At 38.4% G+C, this 14292-nt stretch overlaps 2 protein-coding genes across 3 annotated transcripts; one reads left to right on the forward strand and one right to left on the reverse strand.

Moving 5' to 3' along the window:
* The first annotated feature begins 305 nt into the window (after positions 1–305).
* LOC5574173 (gastrula zinc finger protein XlCGF7.1) lies at positions 306–4017 on the forward strand. Its single transcript, XM_001661180.2, has 2 exons — positions 306–551; positions 3500–4017. Exons 1-2 carry the CDS (start codon positions 432–434, stop codon positions 4004–4006), a joined length of 627 nt encoding a protein of 208 aa, XP_001661230.1. The 5' UTR covers positions 306–431; the 3' UTR covers positions 4007–4017.
* Positions 4018–4095: 78 nt separating this feature from the next.
* LOC5574174 (protein FRA10AC1 homolog) lies at positions 4096–14288 on the reverse strand. Of its 2 annotated transcripts, XR_002501979.1 has the most exons (4): positions 13933–14288; positions 4614–4773; positions 4260–4542; positions 4096–4199 (listed from the first exon to the last, which is right to left on the reverse strand). XR_002501979.1 is itself a non-coding variant. In XM_021852339.1 (3 exons), the coding sequence occupies exons 1-3, from the start codon at positions 14203–14205 to the stop codon at positions 4364–4366; spliced, it is 612 nt and encodes a 203-aa protein (XP_021708031.1). In that variant the 5' UTR covers positions 14206–14288; the 3' UTR covers positions 4259–4363. The 2 variants fall into 2 exon arrangements, 1 of the variants encoding a protein (XP_021708031.1); XM_021852339.1 differs by lacking the exon at positions 4096–4199 and having other exon boundaries at positions 4259–4542.
* Between the last annotated feature and the right edge of the window lie 4 nt (positions 14289–14292).

Here is a 14292-nt window from a genome sequence, read left to right on the forward strand (position 1 = left end):
TTTGAAAGGTTTTCATTCCACTTGAAAATAATTAATGTCTATTGGATTTAAGAAAGTTCTCTTTCGATTGCTTCGTAAATTTTATGTGTTTTCCAATAAAACAACGTATTATTGAAGTCTTAGAAATAATACAAACAGAGAGGGTGCTATTGCTCTTACCAATATGCAATATTATGAGTAGAAAATTTTACGTGTGTGAATTATCTTCAATGTGAGAAACATCATCAATGATGACATGACGTCGCGACCAGCTGGCCCGCAGAGGCGACGGCGTCGATTGATGATTGTTTAGCATGGAGCGCCCTTTAGAAACATCAATAGTTCAGTTTCCATCAACATTTTGTAGTGATAAAATAGATAAAATGCTTTGCTGCATTTTCATCAGTTTAAAAGATTGCTCTCGGTTGTAAATTATCTAATTTTATGAAATAATGTCCGGTGAAGTGCTGGAAGAGGAAATTAGTGAAATTTCCATTGATAACATTGGAGTAAACGAAGAAATTGAAACATGCGAGAGTCAGGAACCGCAGGAACAGACTTCCAAATCCGAAGTAAGTGCTTACCCGAGTAAAAAGATCGCACATTGCACAATGGCTGAAAAAATAATGTTGGACAAAACTATATTTATCGATGAAATGCGCAATCACAGATGTGGTGATTTATCATAATCGCAGTAACCCTTGCTATGTAGAAGATTATTATCTGCCAAGTTGTCAAGCCACGGTAAAAAGAAGCAAGGTATTATACTCCGAAAAATGACATTTGGCAGTGACGTCATTTATATCGCAATCTCGAACGAGTGCGAAAGAAAGCAAGGCCTGCTCTCCTTTATTATCCTCAAGGCATCACACGCAGCGAACTGGACTATCGATTTTCATACATTTTGCCTTATGAAAGGTGGATCGATTATTGCAATACGAACGCTTTATGTATCGTTTTAGCATCACTTCACATCAAGGTGTCGATTGGCGCGTGGTGTACGTTCGGGCCTATCGATCGCAAGGTTCTTGGTTCGGTTCCAGGTTGCCGCGTTAAACGTTTTTTGGTTTCTAATTCTGGTTTCATAAGGCAAATTTATGAATTTCAACCCGATTTCTTGTGGCGAATTTTCATAAGGGGTTTCTATGTTTATCGATAGTCCATTTGCCTGAGTGCAGGCTTGACGATAGGAATGACGACACATGTTTTGATGGAAAATCGTTGTTTACACGTGGGAATAGCCTACCTTGTGTGTCTACCGTGTTGTCAAGCAATACAGTTAACAAACTCCACATTGGCGACGAGAGAACCCAAACTCGTCTACGGCGGCCATCAAAAATCAAAATATTGCGGCGCTTATATTAAATCCACATCCAGCGGCGGCGGTAACGCGCAGAAGATATGCGCGCAATTCAAACGCAACGTCAAAATTCAAGTAGGCTTGGATTTTTTTTTGTCCTTCAAGGACACTGTGATGTCGAATGTCATCATCGCTCAGAAAAGACCTAGACGTGTTCGATGTTGAAAACTGAATGCATGTTCTTCATTTCTGTTTTAACTTACTTACTAAATACTTTCATACTCTACAAAGTCTACACATAAGGAATAAAGGAGAGAGAGAAGGTGGTAGCTCCGATCGAACCAATACCGATGATATAGGCAACATGTGTAACGAGAAATTAGGTTCTCACAGCAAGCAAGGAGGTCTGTAATCTGATCTTTTGCTTGCCGGGTTCTATTGGGTGCATCGCACTCAGCAGGGTGCAATGATATATTGGTTGGCACTTGAAGAGTGCAAAGTAACTGCATGTTGCTAAGCTATTTCGTGAGAATTATTTAAAATGATGTGTTATAGATTTGTCAATTATGTTGCACAGTGATTAAGTCACTTTGTGCTTTATTCAGGCTTGCTTACAACACAAATGTTTCAAATTTGCCCAATCTGAAACATTAGGTGATTTTCATTATCACTGCGACGGTATATCTACATTTTCAGATAATCTCATTACGTGGATTTATCTTGCAGAGCACAATATTTTGCGAAGAATATGAATATGTGAAGCGTTCTGGCAGTAATCTGAATCGTTTTTTTTGAGAATTGAAGCCCACGAACTAGGAAAACTCGAAAAAAGAAGAAGACAAGAACCGGCAACTTCAAGGACAAGAAAAGGAACATTATTTATTGGATGTCGATTATGTCCTGGAGACTACCTTTGCGTTAAGTGTAACGGAAGAACAATATGTAGATACGCAATTAATGAAAACTTCGCCTTAGAAGGGAAGTTGCCTTAGCGGCGGATTCGATCCGTCGGGTCAGGCTGTTCAAGTAGAAAAGTTCGTTTATAATGTGAACATGAGGAAATTCAAATGCTCGCCATAGAAGGGAGCAATCGCAGCGACAGTTTCAAACCGTCGGGTCCGGTGGAAAAATAAATGCTCGCCTTAGAAGGGAGCTGCCGTAGCAACGGATACGATCCGTTGGGTCCGGCGGAAGTATAAAAACTTGTTTCAAAACGAGTTGCCGAAGCGGCAGATTCGATCTGTTGGGTCCGGCGGAAGTTGAAAATATGTTCGCTCGCCTTAGAAGGGAGCTGCTAACGCGAAGGTTTGGTCAAGATGGACCAATGGATGCAAAATATGTTGTCCTTAGAAAGGAACAGCTAAAGTGACAGATTCGATCTGTCAGGACTGCTGGAGATGGTCATCTTTGTAGGAAGCAGCCGAGTTAGCAGATCAACGAGTGCGGTGGTAGTGAAAATGTAAGGTCTACTGCAGTGGTCCTCAGTGTAACTTGTTATGTGGACCACTCCAATGGTCTCAGAACACTCTGCGGACGACAGTTTGGTGATCATTGTTCTACTGACATAGTGGCAGTACTAACGTTTCGCAGTTATATAGAAAACTTCAAAATAAAGATGTTAACATTGATATTTTCCTTGAAAGAATACAAACTAAAGGTATTCAAACTATTGGTTTGGCCACAAACATGGAGGGAACTTTGCGAATTGGGTTCGTTTCAGTTCTGCTCAACAGAAGTTTCTAAAGCGTCTATACAATCTAATGCTATTCTGAATCGATCAAAAAACGTGGATATACACCAATACCCGTTGAAAGAAAAAGAGATGTGGTGATTTATCATAATCGCAGTAACCCTTGCCAAGTTGTCAAGCAATACAGTTAACAAACTCCACAACAGACAAACAGGATCTGAACATCTGAGGTAATACTCTATTTTTTACCGTACAGTGAAAAGAACGCTCAATGCTAATATATGGTGGTAGGCTAACGGCTTTTGCTCGAGTTAAGTGTTTTTGATAATTAGCGTAAAAGTTCGCGTGACTTTTTTTTTAATTGATAATTGCTCTGTTATGTCTTTTTTTGTCTGTGGCCACTCTTTATATGCTGTTTCGCTCAAGTAAAGTTAGGTAGGGCTGTTAGAAGAAGTTTTAATTGCAAAAAAATATGTCATCGAGCTCAAGTACCAACAATACTTTTCTATAATTCTATTATTTCTTCCAAGAAACAAATCGCCGATGGATGTCCTGCAACCCTCATAAATGAACTCGACAAACAATCCATAAAATCCGCTAAGACGTTCGATTGCAGCCATTGCCCGAAAAGTTTCAACGAAATGCGAAAGTTTCAGCGCCACAAGGAGAGCCACAATCAAGAGCGGCACAAGTGCGAACAGTGCGGAAAGTTCCTAAAAACACGTTCCAGCTTGAATTCGCACCGACAAAGGCACCAGCATGGCAAACGATTCGAGTGCGAGGTCTGTCGGAAACGGTTTGCGACTGTGAAAGATTTGAAAACGCACCAGAAGGTTCACGAGGAACAAACGGAGCGGTTTCCATGTGACGAGTGCGGCAAGGATTTCGGGCGGATCTATTCACTGTTGGACCACAAGCGGTTGCACAGTGGAAAGGAGATATTCAGTTGCGACAAATGTGATAAAATTTTCCCTAAACGAAGGAATCTGCTGCTGCATGAAAGATCACATTTGGTCGAGGAACAACAGAGTAAATGAATTGGAATGTATTCAGATATTTCAATGAATTGATGACAAGCCTTGATGGGTTATCGGGAAGTCATCTGAAGAAATTTTGCAACGTCAACTTCAATTTTTAATGTAATTAAATAGGTACTTACATTTTACAAAAGCAAATCTTCCAAATATTCATCAAATTCTTCCTCTCGGGTTTTTTCCTCTATTTCTGGACCTGTGAATGGAAAGAGTTTGATTTAGAAGAAAGTTGTATCAATCGCTGCCATTCAATGACCTTTAGTCCAACAACCATCCGTTGTAGTTGCTGAAGTGCTAGGATGTTCCCTATCGCGCGTTGCTGGTGTTTCGGCAAAGTTGTCTGTATCTTCAGCTACTCTGTCACTGGTGTGTTGTTCTTTCCGTTCTAGACTGATCATTTAGACTTGGCACCTCGATATCTTGCTCCACAATTTTATCCTTCCGAGAAACCTTTTCCTTCCGCTCGCGCTTCTTCAGGCGCTTGATTTCTCGCTTCTTGGAATGGTAATTCAACTTATCGGAACACGAGGGACATAATCCTTGCGACCAAGACAAACCGTTAGAAAGTTTATAATGCTGCAAACAATCATATAAGATGACGACTACTCACGCAACTTAACCAGAGCATTCTTTTTGGCGCCTTGTTCCAGATAGGCAAAGTTAACTTCCCAACTGCGTAGGGATTCGCGTTCCTCACAGGATCGACCACCGCAAATGAACTGCCCTTTGCCGACAACCACTTCTTTTTCGATTCGCCATCGCATCGCCACCTGTAGTTTTTTAAGGAGAGAACATCAGGGTTAGTACAAGTGTCATTTTGGACCAAGTCCCTAAAAAGTCTCATCTTTCAATGGAAGGTTTCTCAAATCTATTTTTGTAAAATATGCTGATTTAAAAATGTATACTTGACTGTTCCACATGCAGAAATTTATTCGCAGATTCCTCGAAAAAGAGCTTCAAGATTTTTTCCACTGCTTCAACCATTCAGTTCCACAAATCCACAAATTTTCCTAACAATAGAGCCAGTGACACCGCTAGGTATTGCTCCATAAAATCTCCCATTAGTTCGGACGGAAATTCTTGCAGCGATTTCCCAAGGAATGTTGAATTGAATTGTTCCAGATTTTCCTACACAAAATGCTTCAGCAGTCTAACCAAAGACGAAATAAAGACCTCCATGTCCCTTGCAGTTGTCGAAAATTTTATGGCACATGAGGAAAACATCAAAATCTAGAATGCCGTGAAAAGTGCATTGTGATCTGTCAAACCTGGGTAGCTTTTGCCGTACCAAGGGATCAAGTGCAGTACTAGAAGTGGTACCCATTCTGAACCTGACTACTATGTCTTTACTTGTCTCTGTATCGACTGTTCCATTTGATTCAATCAAGAATTCATCCACAAATCGCACAAGAATTCCTTCAGTAACTTCCACGCAGATTTTTTTTTTCATGATTCTTCATTCTATTTCCACAGATGAGCTTCCAAAATTCCCTCGAATTATATTATTTTTTTAGTTAATTCTTGTGTAATAATTTCTTTAGGAGATCTTTAGGGTTGCATATGGAAATTCCCCATGATGTTGCAATTCGTTCAGGTTTTCCTGAAAATCCTCCATAATCTGTTTTATACTGCGGTAGAATCAACCAAAGATTTCTCGAGTTCCCTCCCCTAGGACGTGTAATCTTGCCGCGATGGGTGGGCTTACCCCATTAGCACTTATATGGGAACCAAAGACATGTCCAGTCGTAGTGGTATCACATCAGGAAATATTTGTTTAATGTCGCGTCATCAATCATCTGGCATAGATGCATCAATCTTACGGATGTGATCCAACGGTGATCCTGTTACCAGGCATCGGGGTAACAGGAGCCGTAGCCACGCTTTGATGCAGATAGGTTAGATTTTGTTTAAATGGTTATAATATTGACTAATGAGGAGAATGACTGAGGATCCATCGAGTAGAATGTGACACAAACGTTAATTTGTTATGCTTCTCTCATTAGCAGTGTTGATAGACTCACACTCAAAATCTCAATCAATACGCTCTCCCGTGAGAGCAAACTCATTAGAGATCTGCTTCGCAAATCTCACGCTTGAGATTGTGACGCAAAATCAACTCAATCAACTCAAACCGTAAAAAATGATTCAGCCGCAAAACCCGGCATAAACTCGTGAAACCCGAATGTTGTTGTTAACGTTAGAAAGGATTAACATAATTTTACTAGACTAACAAGAAATTATTGCCGTGTGTGAGTAAACTGTGGAAATACGAGACAATGAGTTTAAAAGGTGAGCCAACTCATCCATGATTTTTTGACTGCTGATTTGATTGATTGACAACTCACGCATGAAAAATCTCAAGCGTGAGTTGTGAGAAATTGAGTTTTTCACAACACTGCTCATTAGAATCATAATAAAAAACCACATTTATTATGTTGGTATCATAAAACTACAACAACTTCATTCTCGCAAAATTATAATAAATAGATAGGGCTTAGGCGCGATGAAGCTTTATTTTGTCACCGAAAAGTGGATCCGGACAATAGAAATGACTTTCTATTTCTTTATTATTTCTAGAATAGTTTTTAACACATAGAAATGTATTTACGACGATTCTAAATGAAAACAGACGAGACCAGATTTGAATATGAATAGATGTATAAAACAAACTGATCAAAATCATTATTGACCAACATGACAAAAGTAGTAAACTTAAAATATTCAACTTGTCCAAGTACTAATAAACATGTTAAAAAGGACCTTTAGCAATACTGACCAACGGGACTGAGGAAGAACTAGATCAACAGTCAACACATAAAGTTTCCGATGTCGTTGACTATAATCAGCGATTTAGTCAAATGTAATTCAATGAAAACTCACTAAATCCTGTTTATTCCTAATAATAATTTCTTTCTTTCTTTCTTTTCATGTATAACAACTAACAACAACACCATCACGAGGGAGCAAGTGGTCTGTCGTATGTATCAAACGTCGTGTTAGGAGCCGAAGCACATAGATCAGCACGGACACGGATCGAATTACCATCAAACTGAGGTAAAAACGATCCATATGCGTTGGTGGGTATACTAAGAAAGGGGTAAGTAACATTTTTAATTCTTAGCGAACACATATTGTATATCATTTCAGCCCCCCTATATATTCATAATGATCCTATAACATTTCCCCGAATACCATTACCCCGAAAACCATCACCCCGAAAGTCAATACCCCGAATGGTCAAGTACCCCGAAAACCAATACCCCGAAAACCATTACCCCGAATAGTCCATTACCCCGAATACCATTTCCCCGAATGGACCATAACCCCGAATTTTCTTGGCACGAAAAATTGAAGATCCGACAAATGAATCCCAAATACCTATTTCATAGAATTTTGATTTTCATTTGAATTCATGTTCTTCATGTTATCAAAGATTTATTATTCTTTTAATCAACAGCTATTCTTCATGAGCCAAGTGAGAACCCAAATTTTACGCACAGGCGTGTACTTGATTTTGTGAGAATGATTGTGTTCACAGCAATAAATCATTTTTCGAACTGATGATAATGCTGACATGCTAATATTAGAGACCCTTCCGCCCTCTTTCAAAAGCGTTATATTATTTGGTAATGCATAATTATATTTTTATATTGCTGGAGGCAATGCGAGTTCAACATATTCTAAAATGTCATTAGACTATGGTTTGAAAAATGTCAGATGAAAATGTTAACTGATATTAAACTGACCAGTATTTCAAAAGTACATCGCTAAAGAACAGCCAATGATAAAAGAAGAAAAAATCACTGTTGAAAGCGTCAATAATTATGATGCCAACAATCACTTTGCTAGTGCAACTTCCGAAAGAATAGCCGATAACTAAAAGAAGGACAAATCTCTTGTTGGAAATTGTAATACTGACAAGATGTAATACAGACAAGTAATGCAGGGGCCATTCATTTATTTTTTGAAGTCACTGTCAACTTTGAATTTCGCCCAAGATAATTTTGTCAGTCGATTTTTTTACCGCTATCGCTCAAACTTCAACTCAAACGGTACAACTCGAAAGAACAGCCTATAACTCAATGAAGAGAAAAACATTGATTAAAATTTTTACACTGCCATTATACAACCTCGAAAGAACATCAACGGCTGTTGAAAGAATAAAAAATCACTAATAGGAATAGTAGTAGTTACTAAGCCGAAAACTTTCAGGCTCAAATTCGCGAGCTTCCTTGAAGAATTTCTTGAAGTGCATCACTGATTTTCGGGGAAGTGTCGTATTAGGGGAACTGGTTTTCGGGGTAATTTACCATTCGGGGTAATGGTTTTCGGGGTAATGGTTTTCGGGGTAATGTGTCATTCGGGGTACTGGTTTTCGGGGAGATGGTTTTCGGGGTAATGGTATTCGGGGAAGTGTTATAGGACCATTCATAATACCGTACCAATAATACCGTACCAATAACTTTGTCTATCCAAACTGTAAACTAACTTGAGACATTATTCAATTGAATTCTCATTTTGAGAAGACCTCAGAACAATAACAATTAGACGAACATAAAGCACATCGATGACCACACCAACCACATTTACAGTACATTTAGATTTGATACTTCTCCTCATATTAATTATCTACAACTTGGATTCGGTACTACAAGATGGCAACATAGACAGTCATCTCTCCTAGAAAAGTATTGTATTGATTAGCATTCCAGTACGACCTTCGGAAGATAAAGACTATTTAAAACTAAACACTTGATTCATATTTTGAAATTTATTCATATAGTATTACACATCACGTTTCAGACTAGTAGCATAAACGACTAAAATACTAGAGAATACATGACGTACAATGACTTGGCACTTCAGATAGTTCTTGTTCGCGTATAGATGGAAGTACATTTCATGTTTTTCACTTCAATAACCTTCATTCCATTCGGGAAAAAAGGATCTCCCTATCGCTATCGTTTGATATACGACCGCATTCTGTATAATTAACACTTTCTGTCTATCATTGTCAAAAGATGCTTGGAGATGACATCTGTGCTACAATTTACCAACATAGACTACTACAACATAGCTCTGTATGTTATTTCCAAGAAATGCATTAATTAATAACATATATTTTCATGTCGCTTCTCCATGCGTAATCCGATTGCTCAGAACTAAAGGATGACTATACAAACATGACTACGGGAGGGAATCTGAAGCAAAAACAATTTAATAAAACTACTTCTGCACAATATTCATCCAAAATAGTGTTAAAGCGGGCAACATAGCCTATTCCGTCTAAATATTGGCAAAAGTAGAGGTAAAAATTTGCACTACGGGGTCCAGCACAGACAACGAAGCTGGTTATTTCTCAAGATTATTTAAAAGGTTCAACCCGTAATTTTCTATAAGAATTCGTGGAAAATCAATTAAACAATCTTTGAAAGAATCCCAAGTGTGGAACTCTGTGATGATTCCAGGAGGTATCTCTAAAAAATTTCTTGGTCAAAAACCTTAAGAAGTCAAAAAAAAAACAGTTGAATTAAATCCCATGAAATCATGTGTGGCTACATTCATGAAGGATTGTGCAATTCCTTGAAAAAATCAGAATTAAATTTGTGATTTGCATAACCATATTTGTAGGGACTGATACTGATTGAATACTTTAAGATATCCTGAATGAAAAGTTATGATCTCATCCGGATTACTCCAAAAAACTGTAAAGGTTAGCTTCATGATTCTGTTCTTATTGTCTAAGGCATACTTTCAGCATTTTTTTCATGCCAGGAATTACTCTAGGGATCAATTCAGAAAATTACCTAGTGATTCCGTCATATATTTCTCGTGCAGAATTCTTCTAATGCTTTTCCATAAATTCTACTAGAAAACCTCAATGAATTCTTGCAGAGATTCCACCATGTGCACCTCCAGTATTTGCTTCAAGAATTCATACAGGAAGTTCTGCAGACATTGTATCCAGAATTCTCCAGTGATTCTTCTAAGATTTTTTCAAGGGATTCCTTCAGAAATGCTTCTCAGCATTATTACAATAATTCCTCCATAGATTTGTTGAGAGATTTCCTTGAATGTTTCCTAGTGTCCTGGGAGAATCCCTGGAGAACATTCTAGAAGAATCTCTGGAGATTTTCTGGACGAATTGCTAGAAGAATTCTTGGGGAATCTGGCGGAACACCTGGAAAATTATCAGGAAAAATACTAGCAACCATCTCTAAATTTCACGATGAAGCTAATGAGCAATCCATAGGAGTATTATAAACAATGTTTTGGACGAGTCACAGGAGGATTTCCAAGAATCTTTGCATGAAATTTCTGAGGAATTTTCGTAGAACTCCCAACAGGATTTCCTAGAGAAATACAGAGAGCAAATTCTATAGCATCATAGGAGAAGTAACACGAAGAATTTCTGACAGAATATCTGGAAAAACCTCTGTAAGAAATTCTGAAGGTATTCAAGGAAAAATCTCTGGATGAAAATTTAAAAGAAAAGGCTTGAAATATCACTAGGATTGCTTGAAGAATATCGAGCATATTCTGGAGTTGCCACTAGAGGAATTTTCCAAGGAATCCCGGGCGGAATTACTGGCTCTGTAGCGGAATTCCTGGAGAAACCTCTAGTTCTTAATGGAAACTAGTGGATTTTTTGGAGAAATTTTATTAGAAATTCATTATGAACGAATTACACTTTCTGGACTATTCTACTTGTTCGCACCACTCTAAGCAAATACATATATAGTGGTAGTCCAAATGGTAACGAGCTACCAATCTCGACGAACGTCAGCCGGAAAACAAGTGTGAAGAAAGCAAAAATGTAAACAATGATAAAAATAATATCTGAGGTAGTGATTTCAGGAAGTAAAAACAGTAAATTAGCTGAGAAAAAGTGAAATTTAAGGAATTAATGTAAGTAAAATTAGATGAAGATCATAGAAATTATATTCAAGAGATATTTCCTAGATTATAGCGAGAATTGGATAAGGGCTCCTGCAGCAACAAAATCAAGTCGAAGTGAATCGAGAAATCATTTAATGTAAGTTCCATGAATACCTACTGTCAAATTTAAGTTCGTTAATGAAATATATTTAGTTTCAAGCTGTTGAACAATCGAAATACTGCTGTGGAAATTTAGTTTCGAACCGTGGTCCGAACACTACTAGTGGTGCAAGATGCGGTACGTAGACGGCGAAGATATCGAGCAGCATTTTTATGATTTGGAGCGTATGTTCGATAAACTTTCCAAAGCTGAAACGAATCTCGGCCGTGAGTTGAAGGTGATGTTTGTGCTACGGAGTTTACCCAAGTCTTTCAGTACCCTTACAACCCCATTGGACTATCGCAATGAAGACGAAATTACGCTGGAGCTGCTCAAGCAAAAAGAGATCGATGAAGTTTTGAAGCGTGGGTGTGAAGGTCAACCCGATCAAGCTTTGAAGGTAGCAGACCAGATGCCGAGAGTAAGAGAACGTGTACGAGTGTGTGGCACAACTGCAAAAAAGTTGACCACAAGAAGGCAAAATGCAACGAAACTCGTGAAGAATAAAGACCGCAGCGATCAGCACAAGACGTTTGCGTTTGTCATTACAAATTAGGTTCGAGAGTGGAAAGTGGACATATTTGCGTAGACTGGAATATCTCGTTGGAGATGGGAACGGAAGGTAGATACTCCAAGTGAAGTGAAAGTAGCTAAAGGCCGGAAATATCAGGTTGCGGGAGAAGGTATGTGCAATTTGCGATGTCGCGTCATCAATGGCGTGGTGAAGGAAGTAACCCTCAGTCAGGTGAAGTAACCCTCAGTCAGGTAGGTACTATATATCCAGGAATTGGAAGCAAACCTGGTGTCCGTCTGCTGCTTGATTGGAAAAGGCGCTGATGTAAGTTTTAACAAGACTGGCTGTATCGTGTCAAGTGGACGTCAAGTAGTGGCTGAAGAACGGATTGTGCGGGCTAACATTAGAACGATATCCTGTTGCAGCAGCAGCGAAGGGTCACAATCTGAACTGTATTTACGAATGGCATCGGAGGCTGGGGAATCGTGACCCTAAAGCTATTTTAGAGGCAGAAAGGCAAGAATTGCCAACCGGCATCATGATTTATCCCTGTGGAATCAAGGCAATTTGCGAGTGATGTATGGAAGGAAAGATGTCACGAAAGCTTAAAAAATAAAACCAATCGATTTGAAACCAATTTTAAGAGCGTTTCGAAGTCATTGGCCTTTTTTGACCCTTGATGCATAAAGGTTAACTTTTTTTTTTTTTTGTCGGTAGCGATAGGGGTAGTACTGGCACTCTTAATCTGCCCTAAGCTCCTTCCCAGCATTTGCTTTTATAAGCCTCTATTGCGATCATCACACAGACGTTCCTAAGCAATGTTGCTCAAATGGTCACTGTGTACCCTAGCAGCAATCAGCCCTTACCGTAGTAGTTTTGCAGTCTAGTACTTTAGACTACTATCAAACTATGATAAGGCCTGAAATGCTACTAGAGTGGTTAAAGTGAAGAACGAAATAGTTTTATTAAAAGGTCCTAATTTCTCATTTCATTTCATCACTCACTGTCGTCACTTTTATTTTCGACACTATCACGTTTATCACCGATTATCACTCATCAACTTTCGTAATACAATTCAGATATACTTTCCATTATATCACTTTTCACATCACACCATTTTCATATAAATTTATTAGCATTTACCATCTGTTAGCATTACTAAGTAATTAAAAGATATTCAATTTAAATGTTTCATTATATTTGTTGCTGTAGAGTCATTACTGTTCAAACTACAATTTAGCACTATCAACAAAGTTACAGTAAAACAAAATCACTTCGATCCATTCTTCTGCACTCGCTGTCATTATTAACACTTTTATCATGCATGTTTGAAGAACTAGGCAATAATGTTTATATTCAGAGAAATGATTGAAAAATGTATTATGGAATTTATTAAATTAGTAGAGTTCACATAATTATACATCATTATTATTATATTTCTAACAAAACTATCAGAATCACTTAGAATTTCATTTTCGAATTTTCATCACCATAGATTTTATTATAAACACACTATTAGCACCAACACAATCACTAAATTTAATAACAACAAGTATTACGCGCAGTTCCACCAAACACCCATTCTTATGTTGCATTATAAAACGATTGATCACACGTTAGCTTCGAAACTTAACAACCATTACTGATTAGTACAAAGGATGCTACAGCTCGTGGTAAACGAACTGAACCATCAACAACCAGCACTGGTTTATAAGTAACTAATGAGCCCTGGCGGTCCCTCCGTTCGAAGAGGACCTGATAATATGCCGAAACATATTAACAGATCCTCCGCCTGAATGCAGCCGTTTCATGATAAATCATGAACCGTTAGAGGTGTGCCAAAGTATTGGGAAGGTGATATGTTTCACAGACGGATATTATTATGGTGCACCTTCTACTTTGGCACCGTCAAACCCTGTGATCGTGGCCAGGGATAAAGGTTAACTTTTTCTTAATTTAAATTACTGTTGGAGTGGTCCCAAATTCATATTTGGTCTGATTTTCTTTTTTTGGTTTCTATTTGGCCTACCTTTTTTTTTTTTGGTCTCCTTTTTCAGATATGTAAACTCCTTAAATCTTATATTTTAGACACTTCTTCGCTCCCAAACTGCCTTTCCGTTTTCGACATTTGCTCTATTTTTACTTGGGATTTAAATCTAAGAGGAAAATAACCATCATCGTTTTACAAATTTTAAAATTTTTTTGCACAAAATCCAAGCAGTGTTTATGAAAATCTATCATTGCATTGCACTTGCTATCTGTGATGCGATGATAGATTTTCGTAAAGATTTCTTTTAATTTCAACGAAAAATCAGTTTTTATGTTTTGATGATTGAATGATGAATTTTTGAGCCTTAAACGAAATCTTACGGTTACCTTGTTATCCCGGTATCGGCTGAGATCCGCAATGCAATACTCTCGGAATAGTTTGTCGTAGTATTTTTTGGCCAGCTGTTTCTCCCACGAGTCCACTGTGTCGCCGTCCTCCCACAGGAAGCGATGATGTTCTCTCAGCACATCACGATCGGTTTTGTCCCGGGACGTGTCCCGTTGCAGCAGCTTGGTGGCACCAGGTTTCGTAAGGATGTACTCGTTGATCAGGTGCTTGTGCAGCTCGTACGGATTCAATTTAGCCAATCGGCGGGACATTTTGCCCGTAATTCAGACGGAGATTGAACCGCGCGCGGCTTTCAGAGTTTGAGTTGCAAGCGGAGACTAATCGTATAAACAAACCCT

The sequence above is a fragment of the Aedes aegypti genome, chromosome 3 (assembly GCF_002204515.2).
Source record: "Aedes aegypti strain LVP_AGWG chromosome 3, AaegL5.0 Primary Assembly, whole genome shotgun sequence".
NCBI classification, from domain to species: Eukaryota; Metazoa; Arthropoda; class Insecta; order Diptera; family Culicidae; genus Aedes; species Aedes aegypti.